General features: G+C 50.1%; 1 protein-coding gene across 1 annotated transcript in view; it reads left to right on the plus strand.

Annotated features, from left to right (window-relative positions):
* Positions 1–26814, plus strand: part of PEX14 (peroxisomal biogenesis factor 14) — a 138857-nt gene that overhangs the window by 108996 nt on the left and 3047 nt on the right. The window contains exons 4-8 of the mRNA XM_030325032.1: positions 1332–1460; positions 18280–18365; positions 21500–21602; positions 22776–22873; positions 26649–26740. Coding sequence (XP_030180892.1) covers positions 1332–1460; positions 18280–18365; positions 21500–21602; positions 22776–22873; positions 26649–26740 — 508 coding nt within the window. The remainder of the gene's footprint in view (positions 1–1331; positions 1461–18279; positions 18366–21499; positions 21603–22775; positions 22874–26648; positions 26741–26814) is intronic.

A 26814-nucleotide genomic window follows, 5' to 3' on the forward strand; every position in this document is an offset into this window, starting at 1 on the left:
ACTACAGGCCCGTGAGGTGTGGGGCAGCGCTGTGCTTCGGAGCATTAATGTGCCCCATCTATTAGCCCCTCGGCACAGAGCATGCGGCACCAGGCTCTGGAAGATGCTGATCCTCTGAAGCTCCTTGTACTTGATGCACCCCCAGGGGCAGATACACCATGATGTGGCCTCTAATGGAGAGCTGCCGACCAGATGGGGAAAAGCTCTCGGCTCTCGTTTCAGAGCCTTATGTGGCGGCCGCACTGGATCCTGGGATTCCTGGAGCAGCACCGGCCGGCCAGAGTGGTCTTCGTGGGCTGGCCGTGACCTCCCCGCCGCTGCTCCCGCTCTTGGCGGCCCCAGCACTTTCGTACCCCCTGTAGCCACTTCTCGGGCCCGGCCCGCGGGGAAGTTTCTCTCACGCCTGTGCGCCACACTCCGTTCCTCTGCTCCGGGTTGGTTGGCACCCTCGTCCTCTTCCCCCAGAGCCGGCGGCCCCCGTCAGCCTCAGCCGTGTGTGCCCGCGGGAAATGGGGTCCCCGCGGCGCCCCCCGCCCCGGCCTTGTATTCTTCCACGGGCAGATCCTCTCCCCACGCTGTAGCCACTGCAGATGGCGCCCTGCTATTCCCTGCCGTCCGTCCGGAGCGAGCGCAGTGTGCTTCAGTGTCAGGAGGATTAAAACAAAGGGAAGCAGAAAAGCTAGCCAAAGGCGGTACAGGCAGCCTCTGCTAGGCTGGGGCAATAACCATCTGAAAGTTTGGGCCTGGCCTTGTTTTGATCTGTTTTCTTGTTTTATTTTCTTCTTTACATTCTATATCCCATTCATACTAATCACAGTCAGTCCTGATTTTTCTTTTTATTTCTGCATTTGTCATAAAATAAAGCAAATTATTCCCGTCTTCGGAAACGATCGAGACTAATTAGTCGTCTCACCCAATAATTAGTTTTTTGTTTCCCTGTCTGTTTTCATGCATTATTGTTAGTTTTTTCCCCTCTTTTTTTAACACCATTACAGATTAAAATGAGCCACATTTGCAGTTGATGGTATCTGTTTTCGGGGGAAGAATGGAGAATTGCAGTACGGAGCGACTTCAGAAGCAGCAATAAACTCAAGGATAAATTAAGGAAATTGAATGAGCCACATTTGGAAGCAGTGTTGAGGCTAATATTCTGTCGCTTAAGGTTAAATTGCAACCGGGAGAGGTTCCGGAGAATCCGAAATCGGGGAGGAAACTTACCACGATGCTAGGCAGTCTGTGGCTCTAGGGGTCGTTTCTCAATGAAGATTTCGTTGCGGCCATGGACAGTGGCAAAAGGTATTCACCTGCAATTATGTCCTCTTCTCCCCCAGGGCTGACAGATGAAGAGATCGATTTGGCTTTCCAGCAGTCGGGCACGGCTGCCGAAGAGCCTCCGTCCTTGGGGCCGGGCACACAGGTGGTTCCTGTCCAGCCCCCTCACCTCATTTCTCAGCCGTACAGTAAGTCACCCGCTCAAACGCCTGCTGTAACCTTGATTGGGGTTGAGGATTCCGGCCACAGAGCAGGGCTTCCACCTCCCAGACTCCGCAAGCGTAGAGCCCGGGATGAGGAGATGGCTCTTGGGTTTTTCCAAAAGAACGTGACACACCCAGATCCCCTCCTAGACAAACTTTTAAATATGTGACAAGGGTGTAAGCAGAGACAAGGGACCAGAATAAATGAGTTTATCGTGTTGTTTCATATATTTGGGTTACAAGCAAGAATCTGTAGAAGTATTTCTTGGTTCTCTTTCCAGTTTCTTACATCATGCGTTTGCCCGTCACTCTTCCACGAATAAGAACATGAACGTCTGATTCATGACTGCATTCTCGTTTGCTCACTGAAATAACTTCTCTCCTAATTTTATTTTTTAAAGTTAATATTAGTAGATTTAAGGCGGTGTCTCCCACCCACCCCCTTTCTCCCCTTCCTTCCTTCCTTCCTTCCTTCCTCCCTTCCTCCCTTCCTCCCTTCCCTCCCTCCCTCCCTCCCTCCCTCCCTTCCTCATCCTGGCTACACCATGTATATTTATGCGTTGACAGTCTGTTAGAGAATTTCAGATTAAATGTAAAGGTCCTTTTTTTGAATGTAGCTTTCAATTGTTACATGAGAACATGACCCATGTTGTTTTTAAGTGAAGCTGTTTTAGGAATAAAGGTTCCTCAAACTAGTAATGAGTGTCCAGACCTTCAAAAATATAGCCAGAACCCCTTCTTTAAATCACTTATAAAAAGTCTAAAAATGGTTAAAATTGACTTCAGAGTGATGGAAAATAGCTCCAGTTTCGTGTCTTCAACGTAACTCAGCCTTGGATCTGTTGTCTTTCAAGACGCCTTTTCTATAATTGTCTTCATTTTAATTGTCTATCTCAGAAGTTGTAGTTTTTCAAAACATGTTAATTTAAAACAGTGCCTATCATAGTTTGAAAGGCCTAGCTTTAAATGCCAGGCTTGATTGGACCCTTACCACGTGGTCTGGAGCTACCTTCCGGCTCTTGCTTTGCTGTCCTCCTCACTGGCCCCGGCATCACAGGGGCCGGGGCGTCACAGACCTCACTTAGATCTGCCCTTTCTTTTGCTTTCTGGGTGAGGCAAAGTAGCACGCTGTCAGTTTCACCTCATCCGTGGTCACCTTGTCCAGCGGAACACCGGTGTCACGTGACCTCTGGGCCCAGAGAAATGGTGCTCAGCGGTGAGCCTTGTATTGGAGCTTCTGAGTCAGTAGCAACTACTTGTCAGCCTGGGACTCACTTCTCCTTCCTGGCCAGTATTCTTTCCGATCTGTCGTGTTTGTCTTGGGTCACTAAACATGCTCTCCGTGTTTCCTTTTAACCAAAGGCCAGCTCTCTACACTTTTTCTTTGGTTGTGTCCCTGGGCCCAGCCATTTAATGGCATTTGTTGAGGACAGGCAGTGGCAGCTGGGGTGTAGAATTTTCTAAGACGCACATCTGTTCTATTCCAGCTGTTTTCTCCATGCTTAAAACCGAGCAGGTCTCTCAGCTACTTGGAAACTTCTTGCTCAGAACAGATTCTTCTGGTTGGTCACAGAGTTGGCCTGAAACATCATACATGTGCCTACTTTTGGTAGACAGAGGGTCATTTACACTGTTGGTCTTTCTGAAAGAGGCGAAAGAAAGAGCTGGGGAGGGGCAGGACTGTCATTTAAGTTATTCTTCTGTCCAGGTCTCTCTGAGAAAAAGCATTACATGTTTAGGTATTTAGGTAGGAGTATTTTTAAGAGACTCCCAGCCCTAAAAATAAAATACATCTTCTTAGAGACAGACTCCTTCCTGCTTTGACTCTAGTGTAAAAACAATGGCAATGGCAATTTTTAAATCCCTGAAGTTTCTACTTGTCACTGCTGAGCTTCATCCCTCTGGTACTGCCGCACCCGCTCCTTTCAGCTCCGGGGGTGACTCTACCTCTGCACTTCTGTACTTTTGCCAAGAGGTGTCAAAACTGCTCAAAAAAAAAAAAAAAAAAAAAAAAAAAAAGCTTGATTTTGATTAATATAGAGAAACAAGACTTTGCCTGACTGATAATAAAACTGATAAATGACATTTGAATTACTTGTAGCGGTAATTTATTACATAAAATATCTTTTATTTGACATGCGATTAGTTGCTGGAAGCATCACTCAATCTGACTAGTTTAAACATGCTCTAAAATGAACCCCAGTAAAAACCAGGGCTGTCTGCTGCTGGCGTTATGAAATATACTAATCCTGGAGTGAGGAAAAAATCTGACTTTAAATATTTAAATGATTAATTGGGTTTATATATTTTTTTTACCTTTCTAACCCCCTTAATTACAAGCAAACTCAGGGGAGTTTCTGAACTAGGTGTGCAATCTGCATGCTTATCACTGAGGCATTGTCTGCGTCCCGGGAGGGATTTATGGCCTCCACTCATGTGTGTTCCTGCCCATTTTACATCCAGAGCCCTTGCCTTCCCATGTCTTGGCTCTTTAAGGACAGACATTCCATCTCTGAACCCAAGCCTGGAAAATGGGATTCTCTGGGCACAGCCCCAGATGCTCACGCCTCGGGGAAGGATAGCTTTTTCAAGACCACCTCCGGGAGCCCACTGCTCTTGGATGATCACCTCTGGTCTTGCCGGCCCTTCTGCTTCATGGCAGATGTCCCACTCGGTGCCTCTTTTGGTGTCTCGGCTCTTTGGTGAATGTGGTTGACCTTGAGATGGTAGTCAGTGGCCTGTGTGTCAGCAAAGAGAACTTGGACACCTGCCGGCATGGTACCGGGTCAATCCATCCGCATTTATTAAGCACCTATCGTATACTCGGTACACTATCGTCAGAGATACAAAACGTGATCCTTCAAGATCCTGTAGGTTCTCTGGGAGAGAGAAGATAAACTCTTAAGAAAAGATAATAGTATAAGACATTGTGATTTAATGCCAAAATTAATTACACAGACAAGAAATTTTGTAAGAATACAGAAAAGAGAAAAATTAATGTGGGCTAGAGAAGTCAGAGAAGGCTTTGTGAAAGCAGTAGGAGGCTGACACCGAGGGAAACTCGGTGTCACCTGGTGTGAGAATAAACCCGTGTTGTCAGGGCTGAAAGGAAAGTCGGGCAGAGCTCAGGAAAAGTCAGGCTGGGATTCGAGAGGAAATCTGACGTTCTCTGCTTCTCGTTTTGCTTGCTTTTTGTTCGACGTTGAATCGGGAATCAGTATGTGTGGACATCTGTGGTGCCTGCCCAGGCCCAAACATAAAGTTCTGCTGAATGCTCGACTGATTGGTTTGTTCCGGGCTGATTTTTCTTCTTTCCTCCCAAAGAAACAAGAAGCAAGGTAGCTTTGAGAGTTAGGCAGGGCCAGCGTAAATTTTGTAGGGTCATATGTTTTTCCTAGGCTTAAATATTTTCCCTCACTGTCTTTGGTAACCAATTTAGGTCTTTCACAGACGGACCTATAGCTTCAGTTAGGGTGTAAATGTGTGAGTGATGAAAGGCTTTGACACCTCGATTAGAAATCCTGAGAGTGCATGGTCTCAGTTTGCTTCTTCATAGACCTGTTTAGTAGCATATACTTACCCTCGATTATCTTCATTCAGTGAGCAAGCACTTTTTACTATATTCCTGCTATGGGCCAGGCACTGTGCTAGACCCCGGGGATGAAAAGATTAATAAGGCCTAACTGCTGTCTCCTGTGTTTCCTGTCCAGCCGGAGAGGCAGTTAAGCAAAGAGCAGTGCCTCTGAGGTAGATCCGGGTGAGGCCAGTGGCACAGACGAGGCAAAGGGGCACTTCATAGAACAGGGGGGGATGCTTCGCTGGGTATGAAGGGCCTGGGGGAGGGGTGGTTGGTTCATTGACCAACCAAGATGGACGAGAGCATCCAGGCTAAGGCAAAGGCGTGTGGACACGAAGCCGTGTGATGTTCAGTGGCCGGAGCCTGGGATGGCAGTGCCAGAAGGGAGGCCTGGCGTGGGAGGTGGCAGCCAGGTCATCACCCTCACGGAGGAACAGTCAAGAGCACACTGAGTATTTCTCTTCAAGATGCATCATCGGATTATTTTTGAGGCTGTATTACCTGTTTGACGATACTGTTCTTAGACTAATATTAAAACCATTTGTATCCTCTGAGAAGATGCTGCGTGGGGAGCTAGGGGAGACATTCTGGGAGTGTGCTGGATGAGGCGGTGGTCCACATGCTCTGCCTGTAGCTCTTCCCCTCTTCTTTGCCTGGCCAGCTCGTTGCTGTTCTTTGGGATTGGGGTCAGCTGCCAGCCCCTCTAGGGACTCCTTCAGATGCCTCCATTCCAGTGGGATGGAGGTTCCCCTTGGCCTGCTCAGCCCTGCTCACTTTAATGTTTATTCACTGTCTTTTCTATTAAATCATGAGTTCCTTGGATTAGAGGCAGGTTGTTTGTTTTTGTTGTGTTGTGTTTTGTTTTTTTAATCTATTACCCAAGGCTGTGACTTAGCAGGTGCTCTAGAAGTGCTTGTTGAGTGGATAGATGGTGGTGGAAATGTGCCCGAGAATTGAAAGGCTGTCTTGTGTTACCATCAGCTGGGAGGAGCTTCCCGGGGAACCAGCGAATGGGACCTTCTGTGTGCTCGGCCGTGCAGGCCGTGGGAGCAGAGGACGGGCCTTGCCTTCAGGAGGCCATGTAACCACTTAGAGGGAATGCCAGTGCTTGGGGAAGGACAGTAAAGACTAACCCATGCCATCTTGCTTGGGGTGAATGGTGAGAGCTTTTGGAATTTCTGAAGACACATGTCACTTTTTGCTTATATAGAAGTTACTGGTTTGTGTATTGAAGAAAACATTTCTCTAACTTTTAGGAAATTACATTTTTCTTCTTTTGTCCAAGTGGCTGGTTTAGAATAGCAGCTTTTCAGGAGTGAGCACCCCGTCCGTTCTTTTGCTTTGTGCCACACCCATAGTGGAGCCGCGTGGGTGCCACATAAATGCCATTTGTAGATACCGAGGAGGGCCAGTGTCCCAGGCAGGAACCAAGTGAAGAGATCCATTCCCTAGGTTTTTTCGGCCAGTGAAGGTGTCTTTGGTGTTGGTGGTAGGTAGGATTATATCTTTGCTCACAGTGCACTGTGTTCATTTTATAAGATTCCTCAACAAATAACAGAAAACCCCAAATAAGAGTGACCCAAACGAAACAGAAGAGTATTTCTCGGTTATGGTCACGTAGGTGGCCGAGACTCTCTGCTCTGCATCTCTGACACCTGGCTGGCATCTGTCTTGTGTTCCAGCGTGACTTCCCCAACTCCCACCCTCCCATCTGCTGTCCAGCCAGCAAGAGTGAGGAGAAGGAGAGTAAAGGACCCACCTCTTGGAAATTGCCCCCATCATTTTCACTTCCTGCCCACTGGCGGGAACTCGGTCACATGGCCACACCTGCCTGCACAGGAGGCTGAGAAATGCAGTCCTTGTCCTGGTGGGCCACGCTCCCAGCTTTTCGTATCTCACAGAAAGTCTGAGTTAGAATGAACACTGACTTCAGGATGATGGTTACCTCTGGGTGCAGAGGAGCACACGGCTGGTTGCAGTGGTATTTGGAAAGCTTTAGCTGGTAAAGTCGGTGGGTTTAGGATTGCTGATTTTATTATTATGCTTCCTAACATATAAATGTTATATTGTTTTGTATGTATCATAACTTACCAGAGGGCATTTTTAAAAGTTGAATTTGAACTAAAAATCGAACCACCCTATGATCTAGCGATTGTACTACTAGGTATTTACCCAAAGGATACAAAAATGCAGACATGCACCCCAATGTTTATAGCAGCGCTATCAACAATAGTCAAACAATGGAGAGAGCCCAAATGTCCATCGACTGATGAGTGGATAAAGATGTAGTATATACATACACATAACGGAATATTACTCAGCCATCAAAAAGAATGAAACATTGCCATTTGCAATGACGTGGTTGGAGCTAGAGTGTATTATGCTAAGCGAAATAAGTCCATCAGGAAAAGACAGATAGCATATGATTTCACTCACATGTGGAATTGAAGAAACAAAACGGATGAACATATGGAAAGGGGGGGAAGAGAAGAGAGGGAAACAAACCACAAGAGACTCTTAATGATAGAGAACAAACTGAAAACTGTGATGGAAGGAGGTAGGTGGGAGATGGGCGAAGTGAGTGATGGATATTAAGGAGGGCACTTGATGGGGCACTTGGGTGGTTTAGTCGGTTAAGTGTCTGACTCTTGGTTTTGGCTCAGGTCATGATCTCACGAGTTTGTGAGATCGAGCCCTGCATCTGGCTCTGTGCTGGTGGCTCATAGCCTGCTTGGGATTCTCCGCGCACCCCCCCCCCCCCCGCTTCTCCCCCACTAGTGCTTGCACTCTCAAAAAATAAATAAACTTAAAAAAAGAAAGGGGCACTTGTGATGAGCGCTGGGTGTTGTATGTAAGTGACAAATCACTGAATTCTGCTCCTTAAACCGATATTGCACTGTATGTTAACGAACTAGAATTTGAATTAAAAAAAAATTTTTTTTTTTTAAGTTGAATTTGAATTCTCAGGTCTTGCTTTTCCCTTTGGTCTCAGCTGCTAACTGAGCAGAGAGAGAATGTAGAGCCCCCGCTGCTGGGTCTTGTTCTCAATCACTGTTGGCTCCCTCCAGCTCCACTCCTCATTTTAAAAATTCTAACAACTTCTTTTTCTAAATCAGCTTTATTGAGGTATCATTTACCTAAAATAAAATTCACTTACTTGTACAATGCGACTTTTGGCAGGCATACACTGTGGGCATCACCACATTGTAGAACATTTGCAATGCCCCAGAAGGTTCCCGTGTGCCCTGTTCCCAGCCAGTCCGACTCTGGGGCATCCCTTGGTCTGCCTTCCATTGCTTCTGATGAGATTTTTTTTTTTTTCCCCCTAGGGTTTTATATAAATAAAATGGAATCCTTCAGTACACACTCTCTTGTCTGGTCTTCCCCTCAGCATAGTGTTTTTGAGCTCTATCCAAGTCACTGTGCATATCAGGGCTTATTTCCTTCTTATTACTGAGTGGTATTCCATGGTGTAGGGGCATCTCAGTTTGTCCATCCACCAGCGGATGGGCTCCAGGCTGTTTCCAGTTCTGAGCTATTACCCTTAAAGCTCTTATGAATGTTTGGGTGTGAGTCTGTATGTTTCTGTAGCTCTTGGGTAAATGCCTAGGAGTAGAGTTGCTGGGTTATATGGTAAGTGGATGTCTGTCTCCATACGAAACCGCCAAACTGGTTTTCAAAGTGGTCGTACTATTTCACGCCCCCATCAGCAGTGAGAGATGCAGTGGCTGAGTATGGGTGCTAGCAGTTGGTATTCTGGGTCTTTTTAAAGTCCGCCATTTTAATGTGTATACAGTGGTATCCCACAGTGGTTTGAGTTTACATTTCTGGGATGGCTAATCCTGCTGAGCATCTTTTTACGTGCATATCGTCCATTTGCATGCCTTCCTTTTTGAAGTGGCCCTTGCCATCTTTTGCCTCTTTAATTGTCTTCTTGAGTTGGAAGAGTTCTTTATATCTTCCGGATTCGCATGCTTTGTCAGATGTGTGTGGTGTTTGTATTTCCTCCCAAAGTGACTAGCCTTTTCTTTTCCTTTAGGTTGCCTTTTAAAAAAGATTTTAAATTTGGTGCCATCTATTTTTTTTGTTTCTTTACAGTTTATGGTTTTGATGTCCTGTCTGTGAAGACTTTACTTTTCCCCCAAGGTTGGAGAGGTTTTCTCCTAGAGGTTTATAGTGTATGCTTTAACGTCAAGATCTGTGATTCATTTTTAGTTAATTTTTATGTATGGTATAATGTGAAAGTCAAGGTTCATTTTTGCCTGCATGGATATCCAGTTGTGCCAGCACCATATGGACAAAAGATTATCCTATTCCCATTGAGTTATTTGTCCTTCTATCAAAAATCAATTGTTTAGGGGCGCCTGGGTGGCGCAGTCGGTTAAGCGTCCGACTTCAGCCAGGTCACGATCTCGCGGTCCGTGAGTTCGAGCCCCGCGTCAGGCTCTGGGCTGATGGCTCGGAGCCTGGAGCCTGTTTCCGATTCTGTGTCTCCCTCTCTCTCTGCCCTTCCCCCGTTCATGCTCTGTCTCTCTCTGTCCCAAAAAAAAAAAAAAAAAAAAAAAATTGAAAAAAAAAATCAATTGTTTAGGGGCACCTGGGTGGCTCAGTTGGTCACGATCTCACGGTTTGTGGGCTCAAGCCCTATGTTGGGCTCTGTGCTAACAGCTCAGAGCCTGGAGCCTGCTTGGGATTCTGTGTCTCCCTCTCTCTCTGTCCCTCCCCTGCTCGTGCTCTGTCTCTGTCTCTCAAAATGTGAATTAATGTTAAAAAAAAAATCAATTGCTTATATATGCATGGGTCTGTTTCTATACTCTTTTTTTTAAAAAAAATTAAGTTTATTTATGTTTTGAGAGAGAGAGAGCAGGCAAGGGGCATAGAGAGAGGGAGACAGAGGATCTGAAGCAGGCTCTGTGCTGTCATCGCAGAGCCTGATGCGGGGCTTGATTGAACTCATAAACCGTGAGATCATAACCTGAGCTGAAGTTGGACACTTACCTGACTGAGCCACCCAGGCATTCTAAAAAAAAAATTTTTTTTTTTAAAACAAGCTACTGGAGTATATTTTACGTATTATAACACTCACCCTTTTCAAATGTACAGTTCCTGACTTCTGGTAACTTACTGAGTGATGCACTCATAGTCTGTGTTGGAGCACTTTCATTCTTCCCCATCAGATCCTTTGTGTCCCTTTACTGATAACCTCCCCTCTTGCCCCAGGCAAGCACTAATCTGCTTTCTGTCCCTTCCCTGGATGTGTCAGGTAAATGGAATCTTGCAATATACGGTCCCTTGTGCCTGCCTTTCGCTCAGTTAGCACAGTATTTTTGGAGCTCTTCTATGGGGCAGCAGGTAGCAGGACTTCCTTTTTATTGCTGAAGAGTGCACCCGTTGTATGGACGTACCATCTTATGTCTGTGGGTTCACCAGTTGATGGATGACTGTCTCCAGTTTGGCCTAAAGTGAATCGTACTGCTAAGAGCATTTGTGTGCAAGTCTGATGTGGACGTATGTTTCCATTCCTCTTGGGTCGACCTCCAGGAGTTGAATCACTAGGTCATATGGCGGTTTTATATTTCTGGATTTCTATTAATTTTTCTCTTAGCTTTTTAAGAAATGCTTATTTATTACTTTTGAGTGACAGAGAAAGAGAGAAGGCACCCAAGAGTGGGGGAGGGGCAGAGAAAGAGGGAGACAAGAGGATCTGAAGTGGGCTTTGTGCTGACAGCAGACAGCCTGATGGGGGGCTCGAACGCACGAACCCAAGGCCATGCCCTGAGCCCAAGTTAGATGCTTAACCTGAGCCACCTAGGCGCCCCTGGGCAGCTTTTTTTGAAGTATAATTTATACACAGTAAGATTAATCAATTTTAGGTGTACAGTTTAATGAATTGTACAAATTGTAATTCATTTAACTCCTGTAACCAACACTACAGCCGCAATATGGAAAACGTCCATGACCCCAGAAAGTTTCTTTGTGCTCTTTGCATCTGTCCCCTCCCCAACTTCAGTTTCCTTCCAACCAGCAATCTATTCTGGGTTACTAAAGTTCTTACCTTTCAGAAATTTTCATGTAAATGGTATCATATAGCATGTAATCTTTTGTGTCTGGTTTCTTTACCCTAACTTGATGCTTTTTTTTTTTTTTTTTTTTTTAACGTTTATTTATTTTTGAGACAGAGAGAGACAGAGCATGAACGGGGGAGGGGCAGAGAGAGAGGGAGACACAGAATCCGAAACAGGCTCCAGGCTCTGAGCCGTCAGCACAGAGCCCGACGCGGGGCTCGAACCCACGGACCGCGAGATCGTGACCTGGCTGAAGTCGGACGCTTAACCGACTGCGCCACCCAGGCGCCCCCCTAACTTGATGCTTTGAGACTGATCCATGTAGAGATACATCTACCTGTCAAGTTGTACACACACACACACACACACACACACACACACACACACACACACACACAAATACACATGTTTCTGTGACATATCCCCCCCCCCCCGCCATATTCCTTTAAAAATATAAAACCCATTCTGAACTCACAGCTGAATAAAAGCAGGCTGAGTGGGGCTTAGCCAAGCGGGCATAGTTTGCTAACTCCTGTTACTCTGTGCTCTGGATCTCCCACAATTTGTTTATCTGTCGACCGTCGATAGTTGTTTGGGTTTCCAGTTTGGAACTATTACGAATAATGCCACCATGAACATTCGTGTGCTAGTAGAAGCCTTTGTGCGCCTGTGTGCTTCCTTCTCTCTTCGTCTTATACCTGGGAGTGGACTGCCTTAGCCACACGTGGTGTGTGTGTTTGACTTTGTAAGAAACTATAAAACTCTTTCACCAAGTAGGTTGCGCCATTTGTCGTTCCCATCAGCAGAGCGGGGGAGGGGGGGTTTCAGTTTCTCCACATCCTGGTCTGCACTTGATAGTCTCAGTTTTTAGGTTTAGCCATAAATGAACGTGTATGTGATAGGATTTCATTGTACTTGTCATTTGTATCTTCCTGATGACTGATGATATTTTCACGTGCTTATTGGCCATTCTTACATCTTTCATGGAGTATCTCTTCTAGTCTTCTGCTCACACTTTTTTCTAAAAAAAGTGTCTTTTCATTGTTGAGTTGTATAGATACAGCTCTTTATCAAATACATGATTTGCAGATATTTTCCCCCAACCTGTGACTTACTTTTTCATTTTCTTGGTGGTGCCTTTTGAAAAGCCCAAGTTTAAATTTTTGATCGTGTCCATTTTGTTCTTTTTTTCCTTCTCTTTTGTGACTCATTCTTTTTGTATTTGAAGATGTCTTTGCTTGCCCCAAGGATTTCCTTCTCTGTTTTCTGTTTTCTTACAGCAGCTTTAGAGTTTTTGCTTTCTGGCTTTGGTGTGCGATCCACTTCGAGTTAATGTGTGTGTATGAAACAAGGTGAGAGTTGAGATTCACTCTCTTCCCTCTGTGGCTCTCCAGTTGTTACAGAGATTATCTTTTCCCTGGGCCTCTTTGGCAAAAAAAAAAAAAAAAAAAAAAAAAAAAAATCCCTTGACTGTATAAGCCTGGGCCTATTCCTGGATGCTTCTGAGTTCTTAGAGTTTAATTAGAGCTTATATATTTTGATCTGTGAGTGAGGATATAGATATGACTGTCAGAGTCCTTCCTGCCTAAAGATGACACTGCTGATAGCATTGCAGCCTGTCACAAGTGGAAAAGATGGCCTTTCGTGTGATGTTCACATGAAGGGCCTTGAATTTTCAGGTGTGGCCGTGGTGGGGCTACCGTGGTGCCTTTGCCCTTGCTGCCCAGTGCTTCTGTTCAGACCAGAGCTGTTGTGTTTCTCGGTGCCATGCTCTGGTTGGTTTGTCCTTCTGGCTGCTGCCACCGTGCTCCGCCGGGTGCCCCAGCGTGCCCCCATACAGTGGCTGGCCCCCCGCAGCTCGGCCTGTAGTACAGCCGGTCGCCAGTCTCTGTGCATTTAGCCCCGCCACTCTGTGCCGTAACAAGCCCCGGTTTGGCAGACTGGCTTTATTCCAGACCCTCACTGTAGAAGAGCCTGTCTTATTTAATTTCCAGGGTGGCTTGTGAGTGAAGCTGTTGGGATGATTTGAGCAGCTGGGTAGGGCACGATGTGGAGTCACAGCCCCAGCCTTGGTGAGTGTGGAGGGGACCCCAGCTAGGCTTGCCCGGTTGCTGGCACCGCCTCGCCCTGCACTCAGGCTGCCAGCCTCCCCGAGGCCTTGATAGTTTCTCCGTGTCGTCAGCAGCATGATCTTGTGACGCTTACTGGATTGTGGCGTTGCCGTGATATCAGTGAGTCCGGGTTCGTGACTGGGTGGCTTCGAGTTCAACATTGCTGTGTTGCTGTGTGGGATTCCCAGCCCCACATGCGTCATTTGCCGTTTGTTCTCACCTACTAGGTGAGAATTTCTTGGTCGATGGAGGTTAGACTAAAGGACTGGAGTAATGTTGGTTTAGTTGTGTTCACGGAATGGTTCAGGAGCCACAGGGATGCATCCCTCCTGCCCCCGACAGGGCCACCACACACGGTGGGTTCATCTGAGACCCTATGCTTTGGGCAGGCAGACTGGCCGAGCTCAAGCTAATTGACAAAGTCCTTGGAAGGTTAAAGAAGGCATTGCGTTTCAAAGAGCCCTTCGCTCTTCTCCCTGCGGTGATTTGGCCTCTGACCTTGCGGCAGCCTAAGGCATCAGCGCAGGCCCAGCAGTGCTCAGTTGTGCAGGCTGAACACTGCTTCCACGGCTGACTGCCTCTTTATTCTTTGTGAGATGCCAGCAACGAGGTGTTGTCGGTAAGGCACCCGGCCATTCAGCTCATTAGCTGGCTGTACCTGTTGGGGAGGTGCTGTGGACAATTTGAATCTGAGTGACAGTAAACAAACATATCATTGTTCCTCCACTCTTCCAACGGCACAGAGCTCTGCCACCTTCAGTCAAGTGGTCTGTGCTCGACAAGAAGAGGAACGTCCTTGGGAGCCACTGGGTCGGTGGTGTGGAACCGGGATCTCTGGTCTCCGGCTTCTCGCCTGCCTTGTACGCAGGCAGGCGTCTGCTTCCAGACTGGAGGCTTGGAAGCTTTTAAAAGGCTCATTTGTTCTGCTTCCCTTATTTCCAAGCTAGAGCAGAAGACTGACTGGCCCCATTTTCTGCCCTTGACTCTAAAATTCTGGACATTCGGGGAGGGTGGGGACCAGAGAGGTGTATCTCCCAGGTGCTCTGTTCCTTGGAAAAAATGGGCCCCAGGGTGGGCGGCAGGGAGACTCCGAGTGGTCACGGTTGGGGGTTTGAGCCAGTTTGGGATCATACCGAGTGCTTTGCTCTGTTACCTTTGAAATCCACGCGGCAGGTCAGAGTTACCTCCTCTTACTTTCTCTCTTTTTTCATTTTGCCACAAGACAGAATTGTATCACACATCTCCAAAACGAGTAAAATGGCATTTCAGCTTCTTGTCTTTATAGACTCTCTGAACTTTAGGAAAGATCATTCTGGTCCCTTTTCATTAATAATGAAAACCAAGGGGCAATAAAATGTTCTTAACGCGAGCATGTCAGGAATGAGTCGCGGTGTGGGGGTGAAGGGTGCGGCCGGCAGGGAGCCACAGGTGTTGCTTGGTGCTTGAGGAGGTCAGAGCTCTGGAAAGGTGGCGGCCGCTGGAGGAGGGGTTCTGGTTCGTGGACCCCTGAGCTGCCAGCATCTGTTCAGCCTTCCAGCTCCAGTACCCAGAATGAGAGACTGCGCTTCTCCAGGCACGATGTTTGCAGGAAAGAAGGAAGCGGGCAAGCTTTGGTTCTGGTCCAGTTTCTAGCGCGTTTCAGCTGTTCTCTTGCAGGAGATTGAGTGAGTATTTGAGAAGTCAGTGGTGAATAGAATATTCTAGAAACATGCCCATTTTGAAGCTGTTCTCTCTGAGGATTTGGGCAGCACAGATGGAGGTGCCAGGTGTGGACGAAAGCCCTCCTGAACAGTGACTCTTGAAGAGTGACAAGGTTACTGTCTCCACTTTTTCCTCCTAAAAATGGACTCGTACTGGATGTTGGACGCTGCATCGAGGCACTCAGAGTGGAGTGGGCTCGGGATGCGACCAATGAGAAAGTTGCCTGGGACTCAGAGCCTCCTGGCTCCTCTGGGTCAGGGTAGAAATGTCCGTCTACGTCGGGGGTCTCAGAGCTTTTGATTTAATGAGCCGCAGTTGCTTATCTGCATAGATGCTTGTTGGGTGGGCACGCTCACTACAGCAGAGCAGCAGAGCTCCTTTCTGGAGACGGTTTCTGTGACCCAGAGAGTCACTACACAGCCCCAGGAGGGAGTGGGGACGCCCTGGCTTGCCATAACCCACACCCCAGAGCCCATGCGACACGCCAAGATGCACCATAAGCAGAGTCAAAAGACATATACTGGGAGGGACTTTTGCAGCTTCTGTCACAGACAAAGGACTAATTTTCCAGGCTTCTCCATCACTGTCACCTTTGCCTCCTGAAAGCCCCCTTCAGCAGTATAAGAAGTTTTATAAATTGATGAGGAAATCGAGTAGGAGAGCAGGCTCACATACAGTACCCCAGAAAGGACACACAGGGAAGAGATGTTCAGTCCTCTCTGGAAGATAAAGGCAAATGAAAACTGGAGCGGGGGACTCTTTTCTGCTTAGTACGGGCAGAAATCTGAGTGTGTTGAGCCCGCGGTGCTGCTGTGAGGAAGTAGGCACTCTTGGACACGGCTGGTGGGAGCCCACTGGTTCAGCCCCCGTGGAGGACTATTTGACAGTATCTTTCCAAATTGCAAATTGCCTGCACTTCCGACCTAGGCGCCTAGGGATTGACGTGCATGGCGGTACTCGGACGTATACGTGAGATGACATGCGGTCACAGTCCTTGGGGGCAGCATTGTGTGAAACAGTAAGAGGGCGGAAATCAATGGGGAGTTGCTTAAATGGAATATTAGGCAGCTCTGGAAAGACAGCAGAATGAGGACGAGGGGGAACGGGCAAATAATACGGAGCAGTGTTGCCTTAGACGTGCATAAAAAGTCTCGGGCAGGACAGACAGGAAGCTGTTCACAGTGGCTGCTGATGCTGGAGGGAGGCTGTTGGCAGTAGAATGACAAGATGATCTGTGTGCTTTTTAGACCGTGTGCGTCTCGTAGCTCCTCAAAAACTGTAAAACAGAAAAGGTAGTTGAGGGCTGAGGGGGGGGTGGGCATCTTGGGAGTAAGTGCAGGAGACTCCAGGGCTGGGCCACCTTGGGAAACTGGTTGGGAGTCTGTAGGCCATACAGGTAGTGAGGGGAGGTAGCTGATGAGAGACTCTTCCAGGCCCCTGCGTCACTGTCGCGTCCGCCTCCTGAAACCCCATTCAGCTCAGGGAGGCGGGAGCGGCGCCCTTGCCACCTTGAGGGTCTTTGCCACTTGGACCAACCCCCCCCACCCCCCCCACCCCCCCCGCGGCCTGTGTGTCAGCAGCCCCTCCTCCCTGAGTGCCCATGTCCTGCCACTGAGCTTTGAGAAGTTCCCTCGCCTGCTCCCCTCTGGTCACGAGATGCCAGGATGTGACGAGGACCTGGAGAGCTTGCAAGCCCAGGAACAGGTGAAGGCAGAGACCCCCCGGCGCCCGCCCCTGGTGTCTGCCCCTGCCCGTGCTTCGGCTTTGCCCCCTGACCTCGTGCTCTTTTCAAGAAGTTCGGGAATGCGGTTGCTCTTCCTCCTCCTCCCCTTTCCTCTCCTAAATGCGCGTGCGCACCCCGGCTTCCTTGTCATAGCAGCCCCGGTGGGTGCCTTCTGGACAGCCTGCTGCGGGCGCTGTGGTCTGCTGCCACGGATGGATTAGTGTCCTGCCTTCCCTGGCAGGTCCAGGGAAGATTATGGACACGAAAGCACTTTGTAAACAGTGCATGGGAAAGATTGTGAGGTAGAGAGAACCCCGCTCTCCTCCATTCAGGAGTTGGGGGGGGGGTCTCCTGGAGGCTATTCTAGAGCACTGGGCCTGGGGCCTGCACCTGCGCAAGGACTGGCTGCCCATTTCCGGTCCCTTCACAGCAGCAGCATGTTGTCATCCTGGCCCCGTCCCTCTTACCTTTTGTGGCCCCTTTGGTAGCCTCTTCCCTGCCTCCTCACCTCTCTACCTCCCACTTGTATCTCGCCCTCGAGGACACCCCGTGTTATCTCCCAAAATACAGAGCTGACTGGGTCACTCCTGATTCAGAGCCTTCGGTGACCCCAGTGCTGTGATCCACCTCTTCTCCCCCCTCTGCCCTCTACCACTCCCGCTTGGGTGACCCCTCTCTGCTCTTGCTGGCCTCCCCCCTTGGATAGGCTCAGTTGCTCACTTGGGCCACACTGGCCACCTTCTCTCCTTTGAACACAAGTCAACCCCTACCTTTGTACTTGCTCGTCCCTTGCCTGGAGCTCTGTCCTTGGGACCCCACAGGCCTCAGCATCTGCCTCTTCCAAGGCCCTGCCGACCCCCGCTTCTCTCCCCCGGCTCCCCGACATCACCCTGTTGGGGCTCCCCCCCTTTTTTAAGATTTTATTTATTTAAGTAATCTCTACACCCAACGTGGGGGATCGAACTGACAACCCCGAGATCAAGAGTCTCCTGCTCCACCGACTGAGCCAGCCACGTGCCTGCCCTGTTGGGCCTTCTTGATCACTCTCCGGAATTGCCTTGCTCAGTTGTTGGGAAGCTGTCTCCTGCACTTGTTGAGTGTGAGAGCAGACCAGGACACGGGGGTCTCGTCACCATTGTGCCCCCGTGCCTGCAACACGGTCGGGCATGCAGAGGATGCTTCGTGAAGTCTTGAATACACAGATGGTGCAGGCTCCCCTCCCCCGTCCTCTGCCTCTCAAGTGGCTCTTAGCTCATCCCTGTGGGTGGCAGGTGCGGGGACGTGTATTGACGCACACCTAAGCGTGTTTGTGTCAGCCTCGCAGGACCCTTTGTTCCCTGAGAGCAGAGACCGTGCCCTAGATCGCCTCTGTCACCTGAGGGCCACCCGAGGCTTGCTCGCTGCCACACACCTCTGCACAGGAGGTGTGAGGTTGAGGCAGGTGGTCCCGAGAGCCCGGAGAGAGCGGGGAGGCGACGCCAAGCCGCTGTTCCCGACCGTCGCACGCCGTCCCGTGTAGTTGTGTGTCACAGATGCCGATCCTCTGAGATTGAGACAGTACACATGCTCTCCCCCGCCCAGGAAGGACGCGTGTGCTTCTCCTGACGCCCTTTTCTCCCCACCTCAGGCCCTGTGGGGTCCCGATGGAGGGACTACGGCGCCTTGGCTGTCATCACGGCAGGCATTGCGTTTGGCTTTCACCAGCTCTACAAGGTAAGTCCGCCTTCCCTGTGGCTCCCCTGGCATTCAGCCCCACGCTCCCCCGTCCCAGGGTTTACCTGTGTCGAGGCACCCAGCCCTGGAGCGCGATGGCAGGAGAGGGGCCGCGTGCGGAGGCAGAGTATACGGAGGAACACGCTCTCTGCGCGGGGCGTCTGGTTCGGGCTCCGTGCTGCCCCCGCCTGCGTGGCAACTCCAGACCCCGCCTCGTCTGCTGCACTCAGCACTGCTCCTCCGCGTCCCCACCGCACAGGGTGACCGTGGGGCCCATCCATCTACAGGCCATGTGCCCGGCACATGCTGAGTGGCCGGGGCATTTCTGAGAGACAGAATAACACGGTGCTTGAGAGCATGGACACTGGGGCCCGGCTGCTGTGTGGCATCCTGCTTCTGCCACCTAGTAGTAGCTCAGTGGTCTCACCTGTAAGACGGGGACAGCGGTACCTACCTCACGAGGCTGTTGTGAAGCCCAAAGGAGTCCCTGCTCCTTTGAAAGTGCTGTGTGCCTGGCACCCAGGAAGCATTCTGTATGCTATTGTTCTACTTTAGTATTGGGAACCAGCTTTGAGAATCTCACCGTGATCCTATTTATGGGCTGTGTTTTCTGTTTCCTGCATATTATCTTGGCATCCACGTAAATCTGGGATTTTTTTCCCGCAAACTTCATGGTCAACCCGCTGGATCCCAGACTTCATTGTTCCCAACAGAAGTGCAGGCGTGAAATGAACACGTACTTCCTTGGTACCAAATACGAACCAGATACTGACCAGCAGACACTAACTTTGATTTGAAGCAAAGCGCGTCTTTTTGAGGACACAGAGCCGGGGGTAAGCCCCAGAGACAACTCTCTACTGGTCCTGGGGAGAAGGCCTCCGCTCCTGAGCCCCTGCGGTTCCACCCCTCATTTGCAGATTAAAAAAAAAAAAAAAAAAAGTCTGAATGAATTCCCAGACTCAATATTGTAACTTTCAGCACGTGAAACATGTTGAAACACTGTGCTCTGGGATTCTTAATTTTTGACTTAGTGCGAAATCTAGTGACAGAGTTGTAGCAGAGTGTAATTTTTTCAGGGTAACATCTATTCTTGGAATTGGAAATTTCCATGTCAAATCCAGAAGCAAAATGTTCTAGGTCCTGGGACTTCTCCCTCTGACCCGATGCCCACCCCCCCCCCCCCACCCCGTCCCCGACCCTGTGTGCTGAAAGCCTGGTTCCAGTCACTGACTGCCTACAGTCATCAAGAAGAATAAAACACTAAGAATTCTTGAAACCACTCCCGGCTCTCCTAAGCAGTACCTAATGGTCACATGGCCGCCCTCGGATGGCCTGCGGCTAGAGGAGCAAAGCAGAGGTATCATCAGTTCTTTCCATGAAGCCCTGATCTTTACGCCTTAAAAAAGAAAGAGACGTTGAAAGATAAGTCACAATGGTGATGAGAATTTCTTTAGTTTCTTTAAATTAAAAAAAAAAAAAAAGAGGTAAGAGCTGTCATCTTGTTTTATAGATACGTGACAGTTTGGGCTCGGGTAGTGTATGCGCTCCTTCCCGTGGCTTTTTTGATCTCAGAAATCGAATTTTTCGTTAGTTACATGCGTAAGAATCTCTTGACTTGTACACTCGGGAAACTTTCAGCCCAGAACGTAAGGCTACATGTGATGAGTTTCGGCTCAGTTGTGGGTAATAATTCACACAGCGGTTGAAAAGCACTTTGCAAAATAGAAAATGCTTCTATATGTGTGCTAAATAATGATCTTCGCTGAGAAGTCGCTCTTGAAGTGAGTTCTCCCGCAAACCCCTCGTGAGAGACCTCCTTCTCCTTCTCCAGTAGAGCCTTAATGGAGAAGTTGCTCTCTTTTTTTTCCATCGGGGCACCAAATGGAGTAGGAAGCAAAGTTCCTTGGTCACACCTGCCAGCCTGTGCTGTGCTACCTCTAGTCCCACCCCATTAATGGTGACGCCTGGGCTCACGCTCCTGAAACAAGAGGCGCCAAGTCCTGAGCCACGTTCTTTCCTCCAGCTCTCCCAGCGGCCACCCTGCTGCCTGCCTTCCGCCCCTTCACACCTCAAAGTAGGAAGCCAGTTACCAGCTGTGCCCCACCTTGCCTTCTTCCTGAATGTTCCAAGACCCCCATGCTCCCCTAGGCTTCCTGAATTTTGGACCCTGTCATTCAGTTGACCTGTTGCATCCACTTCCTTTTCCCCAGAGCCCGTGTCTTCAGCTTCCGCCCCTTCCTCTCCTGCTGCCCTTGTGTCTGGGGGGAATTTGACTGCATTTGACTCTCACCTGAAGGAAACTTGTTCTGAGGATTCAAGGCTTAGTTTAAAAAACAACAACAAACTTGAGGTGGGACCTCGTTCGATGGCCTTGGAATACCATCTATTATTCTCCAGTAAAAGGACCAAAGGCCCAGAAGTCTGTTGTGGATTTTCATCTAGTTTCTCAAATTATTTTTTGTTTATTTGACTCATTTTTCTCTGAATGGATAATTCATTCACAAGGTTCAAAGTGTTTAGAGGTTCGGAGAAGAAAGCTTCCCTTCCACTGCCTGGAGGCCATCAGTGGGATCTCTTTCTTCTATCACCTTCTACATTTTTATCTTACAACTTTTTTTTTTTTTTAAGTTTATTTGAGAGAGAGCATGTGCACGAGCAGGGGCGGGGCAGAGAGAGAGGGAGACAGAGGATCCCAAGCAGTCTCCACCTGGTCAGCATGGAGCTGGATTCAGGGCTCGATCCCACAAACTGTGAGATCGTGACCTGAGCCGAAACCGAGGGCTTACCTGATGGAGCCACCCAGGTGCCCCTTTATCTTACAGCTTTTAAAGCAGAATTGTAAATAGTTTTTGTTACTGAAATATATGTAGCATCCCGGAGGTAATTAAGTGAAAGAACCAAAAAGAGACCACATGGACCTTCCTCGCCCCTACTTCTGGGTCCTTGTCCTCATTCAGAAAGAATCTTAATCAGCCTCGTAACTTTCAAACATCTCATTTACGGTGTTTGTGTCGGTGTCGGGTTTCCAAAACCCAGAGGTGACAGAGAGAAAGTTGGTGGGCAGAACTGGCGAGCCCGCTGGAGAATAACCCCAAGTTGGCACCCACTGCTCACACCCACCCTGCTCCTTGTAGAAATACCTGCTCCCCCTCATCGTGGGTGGCCGAGAGGACAGGAAGCACCTGGAGAGGATGGGGGCAAGTCTCTCGGAGCTGAGTGGCAGCGTGGCACAGACAGGTAAAGATTAATGACTCCATCAAGTCGCCCCTCCAAGCCTTCCCGAGCAGCCCCTTCTCGCCCCGCCCCTCCCCCTCGCCTCCACTTTATGTGGTGACTTCATTTATCTGCTCTGAGAATCTGTTCACATTTGCAAATGAAGCCGCCGTCATTTCGGTTTAATTTGAAATTGCTTGTTTACTGTCGGCGCGGCCTCAATTAATTATGTTTTTACGGAAAGGCTCCCAACCTCAGAATATTAATAAGGGGAATAAAATGACAGCCTTTCTAAGGGCTGTAAAGTTCATTTTTAATTTCTGCTTCTGTGAGGTTTTTAGGGGGGTTTTCAGCGATTTTTTTCCCCCTTCCCTCTAAGAATCCAGCACAGGGTCAAGAGAGGCTGTAATTACTGCGGCTCCGGGGACCCCAGCCACCTCCTCTGTCATCGACTCCACAGGGCTGGCGTTCATTACCCGGTGCCCCAGTGATGGCCCAGATTAGCTGGGACCTGTCGCACAAGAGACGGCTTTTCCTCTCTATAAACTTGTTTACTAGACGGAGGCTCTGAATCTAAAAACTCAGGCAAGCGGGAGAGCCACTGTCCCAGGCAGGAGTCTGTCCCACTGGGGTGCACTTGCAGAGACCCCAGAAACGCTCTGGTGCATCTGGCCCTGAGAGGCTGACCCCAGGGCCCACGGCTGGGACACGGTCTGGTACCACCGTGGCCCCGGGAGCTACGGCAGCCTCCGGGTTGGGTACGGAGGGCAGGAAGGAGTGTCAGGAAAGCGGGATTTGCGGTCTTCAACCGCGCCCGGTATCATACGGGTCTGAGATGCGTTTCTCCCAGCTTCGGAGAATCCGAGAACTGCACGGTGAGGGGCGTGAGATGAGGGACGCGGACGCAACCAAAGTCGGAAGAGCCAAGCAAATCATAAGCACATGTAATTGGAGGGGAGAGGTTTTGGACGGATATACTGTTGACCACGGACAAGTGCACAATAGAAAGATGGAGTGGAAATCCTAGAGGTTAGATACAGTGCAGGTAGATTGCCCGGAGTGCAGATAAATTATATGGATTGTGGGGTGGGGGATGACTGCAGATAAATTAGATGTGGCAGCTATAGGTGTGTGGACAGAGAAGGGAAGAATCTGTGTGTATCATTTAACAGCGATGTGACTGCTTTTTCCTCCCAGTGACTCAGTTACAGATGACTTTAGCCTCCGTCCAGGAGCTGCTGATTCAGCAGCAGCAGAAAGTCCAGGAGCTCGCCCACGAACTGGCCGCAGCCAAGGTACTTGTCCCTGACCCGCTCGGGTCCAGGTCTGCTCTGCTCGGTGCTCTGCTCATTTACAACGTTCCACGGGGTCTGACTTTGTTTTTCTCATGTCGGATACACAAGCAGGGGCCCACACAGTCCTCGCAGAGAAAGGAGGCGGCCACCGTCCCGTCTCTCCTGCTCCGTGTCCCCTCCTCGCAGGACGGAGGAGAGGCAGCTCTCTGCCTGCGGCCCCTCCTGTGGCAGCTCACGCCCACGCTCTGGAGGTGGCCGGTGTAGACACAGGGTGGTCTCCGCTGGCACTTTAGGCCACGTTAGGCCACAGGTCACAGCATTTCAAGAGCGAGTCCAGGGAGCAGGGAAGTGGGGGAGTGTGCCAGGGCCCTGGGCGAAACCCTGCATCCACGGGCAGATTCTCTACACCCAGGTCTCGGGGAGTCAGGGAGCCCCTAACAGAGCGCCAGCTGGGATTGCCCGGGGCTGTTTCCATGCCTTACTTCCCAAATCTGGAGTAGTCTTGGCAATATCAGGTCCTGGGATGAGACCTCTTGGGTCAAAATCTGCTTCTGCTGCGTGCCAGCTGCGTGAGCACAGGCAAGTTACTTAACCTCCCTGACTTACTTTCCTCATCTGTAAGATGGACCTGTAATGGCACCCCCTCACTGTCTGCACATGCTTAGAACAGTGCCCAGCTGCTGTCAGCTCCCGGGATTGCAGGCTTCTGGCCCAGGCCTGTAGGTGCATGACAGGGTCATTCCCGAGGCACTTAGACTGAGCCCAGGGGACAGTGGTCCAGTGGCTCCAGGATGTCCACTGTCCTCCCCAGTCCATCCCCGTTCCTGTGCTGCTTCCTGGTCGCTTCCACGCAGCCCGTGCTGTAGAGGAACCTACTCTGAGTGGCTCTTCCAGGAGAAGCCCCAGCCGGTGCACAACCAGATGTGAGCCAGCACTCAAAGCTTTTGCGTTTGCAAAACGAAGTGAAACCGGAATCTTTCTATTTCTGATGGAATCTGGGGGTACCTCCTGTGAAGAGGGGTCCCCAAGAATCCCCTTTCCCCTTCTTGGTACCCCACACACGAGGTGCTGCCTGCACTTCCCCCACAGATGCTGCGGTCGCCCACGGCCGCCTCTAGCTGCTGTGCGCACTCCCCGTGGGCTAGCGGCCCTTAAAGCAAGCGGGAAGCCTGTATTATGGCCCCCACCCCACTCTCCTCTATTATCTTTGGAAGCGGTGGCCTGCCAATGGCCAGAAGCCATTCCGGAAATTGGAAAACTGTTTGCAGACCTGAAGCATTAAGATTAAGACCACATGTTGCATTTTAAGAGGGGAGGGGGCCCAGGATTGTGCTCGGTGGTTGAGCGCTGCCTCGAGTTTCTTGTGCTTGCCTCCCTGCTGGTCCCGCCCCCCCCCCCCAGCTGCCTTCATCCTCTCCTGTCCTGACAAGGGGCTCACTGGTGCTGTGTTGAAACCCAAAAGAGGGAAGACTTTGGTTACCCCATAAACCAGAGACTCAGAGCTGTGTTTTCTCAGCTGTAACGTAAGTTTTTATATCTGGCTTCCAAACTCCTACTGCAGCACTGTAAAAAATTAAAAAGAAGAGCGTTAAGTAATTAAAAAACCTACATAAAACTGAAGGCTGGGAGTTTTCTACAACTGTTTTTTAAAGAGACTGGCTAAAAAGCCCCAGATGTCAGATTTTATTTCTAAATCCTGGCATCTGGCACCATATGCGTTTGGAAATTTGAGTCCTTTGTAGGCCAGTGAGTGGAAATTGCTCCCTTGTTAATGGGCTGCTATGGCTTTCAAGGTCTCAGAGAAGCCAGAACAGTGGCTCCTGGATCTGCGCTGTCTGGTGGTCTGGAGCGAGGACCCCGAGGGGATGTGTGTGCGGGCGACTGGTGTTTGCAGTGGTTGCGTGCGCTCCCGCCAAGACCTCCGGCCCCTCCGAGGGGCTTCTCCCTGTAAAGGAGCGCTCGCCTGAGCAGGCCCAGAGCGGCCCCCACCCCAGGCTAGAGGCCCGCAGAAGGCTGGTGGGACCGTCCAGGGCCCCTCCCCGCTGCCAGCCCGGGTAGAGGTGTCAGGGAAGCCGGGGCCTTGCACGACTAACCAGTGCACTTGAAGCCACCTGGACGTGGCGTCCAGCCTGGTGGATGCAGGCCCGCGCACCTGGGCCCATCGTGCCTGGAATTGGCCCATAAACACTTCACAGGCCGCTTGGCCACCGGCAACTGCCATCTGGCGGGCCACCGTTTGGACTTTCCTCTTCTCTGTCTGTCTCAACAAGATTTGCCCAAGAAAGCTGTGGTTGTCAGAAGTTTATTTGGAAAATGGTCAAATCAAAGGGGAAAGGTACGCACGGAAAGATGGCATTTGTCCCTTTGTCCCGTGGACCCTCTTCGGGGAGAGAATCGGAGTTAAGTCCTAGAACAGCTTCTTTCCCTCTGCTGAGCCTTCAGAGTCATCCCCAAACACTGACTGTGGATGGACTGTGTGGCCTGCATGCTGTGGTAGCTTTGCACTTAGTGGGGTGCGGCCTGGGGGCCCGACCCCGCTGAGGAGGGAGACGCAGGCCTCCCAGCAGCACGGGAAGGTGCTCCGAGGCGAAGCCTGTCTTCCGGGCCTGCTTGAGATTGGAGCTGCGGGCCGGGCCGGGCGGGTGCCCAGCGGTCTCCCTGACCCCCTAGTACAGGCACGCCTCAGAGATACTGCGGGTCTGGTTCCAGACCACCATAGTGAAGCAATTATTGCAAGAAAGCGAGTCACGTTACTTTTTTGGTTCCTTGGTGCACGTGAAAGTTCTGTTTACGCTATACTTTATTAAGGATGTAGTAGCATTATGCCGAGGAAAACGTACCTACCTTAAATTTAAAAATACCTTATTGCTAAAAAATGCTGATCGTCATGTGAACTTTCAGCAAGAGTCCTATTCGCTGATCACAGATCCCCACAACGAATACAATAATAATGAAAAAGTTTGAAACACTGTGAGAATTGCCGAAACGTGACACAGAGACACAAAGCAAACGGTTCCGGGGCACCCGGTGCCAACAGACTTGCTCAATGCAGGGTCGCCACGGACCTTCCCTCTGTAAGAACGCAGGTCTGCGAAGCGCAGTAAAACGAGGTAGGCCCGTACCGTGGGGTTGTGGTGGCTGCCGGTCTCACCCCCGAGTCCAGTCCTGTGTGTGGTGATCTCTGCAGGGAGGGTGGCTCCGCTGGTGTAGTTGGTGTGGAGATGGGAGTCACCTGTTCTGTTAGTTGGTTTTAATGGGACGTTTCAAACCCGTGACGGAAACAGGGCTGCAGCCCGGACAGTGTGCTTCTGTCGCACAGCTGGGCGCGTGTCTCAGCCGGGCTCTGCTCGTGCCCCCAGCTTGCTTTGCGGCCCCTGCCAGACAGTGGGTCATCACGTATCGCAGACACTTCCTGTTTGCATCTCTTGAAGGATAGGGGCTCTTTTGCTGCTGGTATTTTGCACAGCCAGAATACCGTTACTCTACGGCTAAATGCATGTCACAATTGCTCAATATCCTCAGATACCCGAACAGAGTGGTGGCAGTATTTGTTTTTAGGGTGCCGTCATTTAAACAGAAAGACCCAGGAGGGTAGACCCCTGGATGGGCAGTGGCAGAACCTTCCCAAGCGGTCTCCAAGCTGGCACGCAGGACACAGCACGCCCTGCATCCTGTTGATGCTGCGGCCCCTCCCGCCACCCTGTCTGGCGGAGCCCCATGGGGAGGGAGGGGGGGTGCCGCTCTGATCCTTGTTCTCCCGTGTTTTGACTTTCAGGCCACTACATCTACCAATTGGATGTTGGAGTCCCAGAATATCAATGAACTCAAGTCGGAAATTAACTCCTTGAAAGGGCTGCTTTTAAATCGGTAGGAGGACAGAGGGGGTTGGGCTGTGGTTCTGCCCCAGCCTGGGGCCGCCAAGTGGGAGCCCCTGGGGCCTG

The sequence above is a fragment of the Lynx canadensis genome, chromosome C1, assembly GCF_007474595.2.
Source record: "Lynx canadensis isolate LIC74 chromosome C1, mLynCan4.pri.v2, whole genome shotgun sequence".
Taxonomy (NCBI): domain Eukaryota; kingdom Metazoa; phylum Chordata; class Mammalia; order Carnivora; family Felidae; genus Lynx; species Lynx canadensis.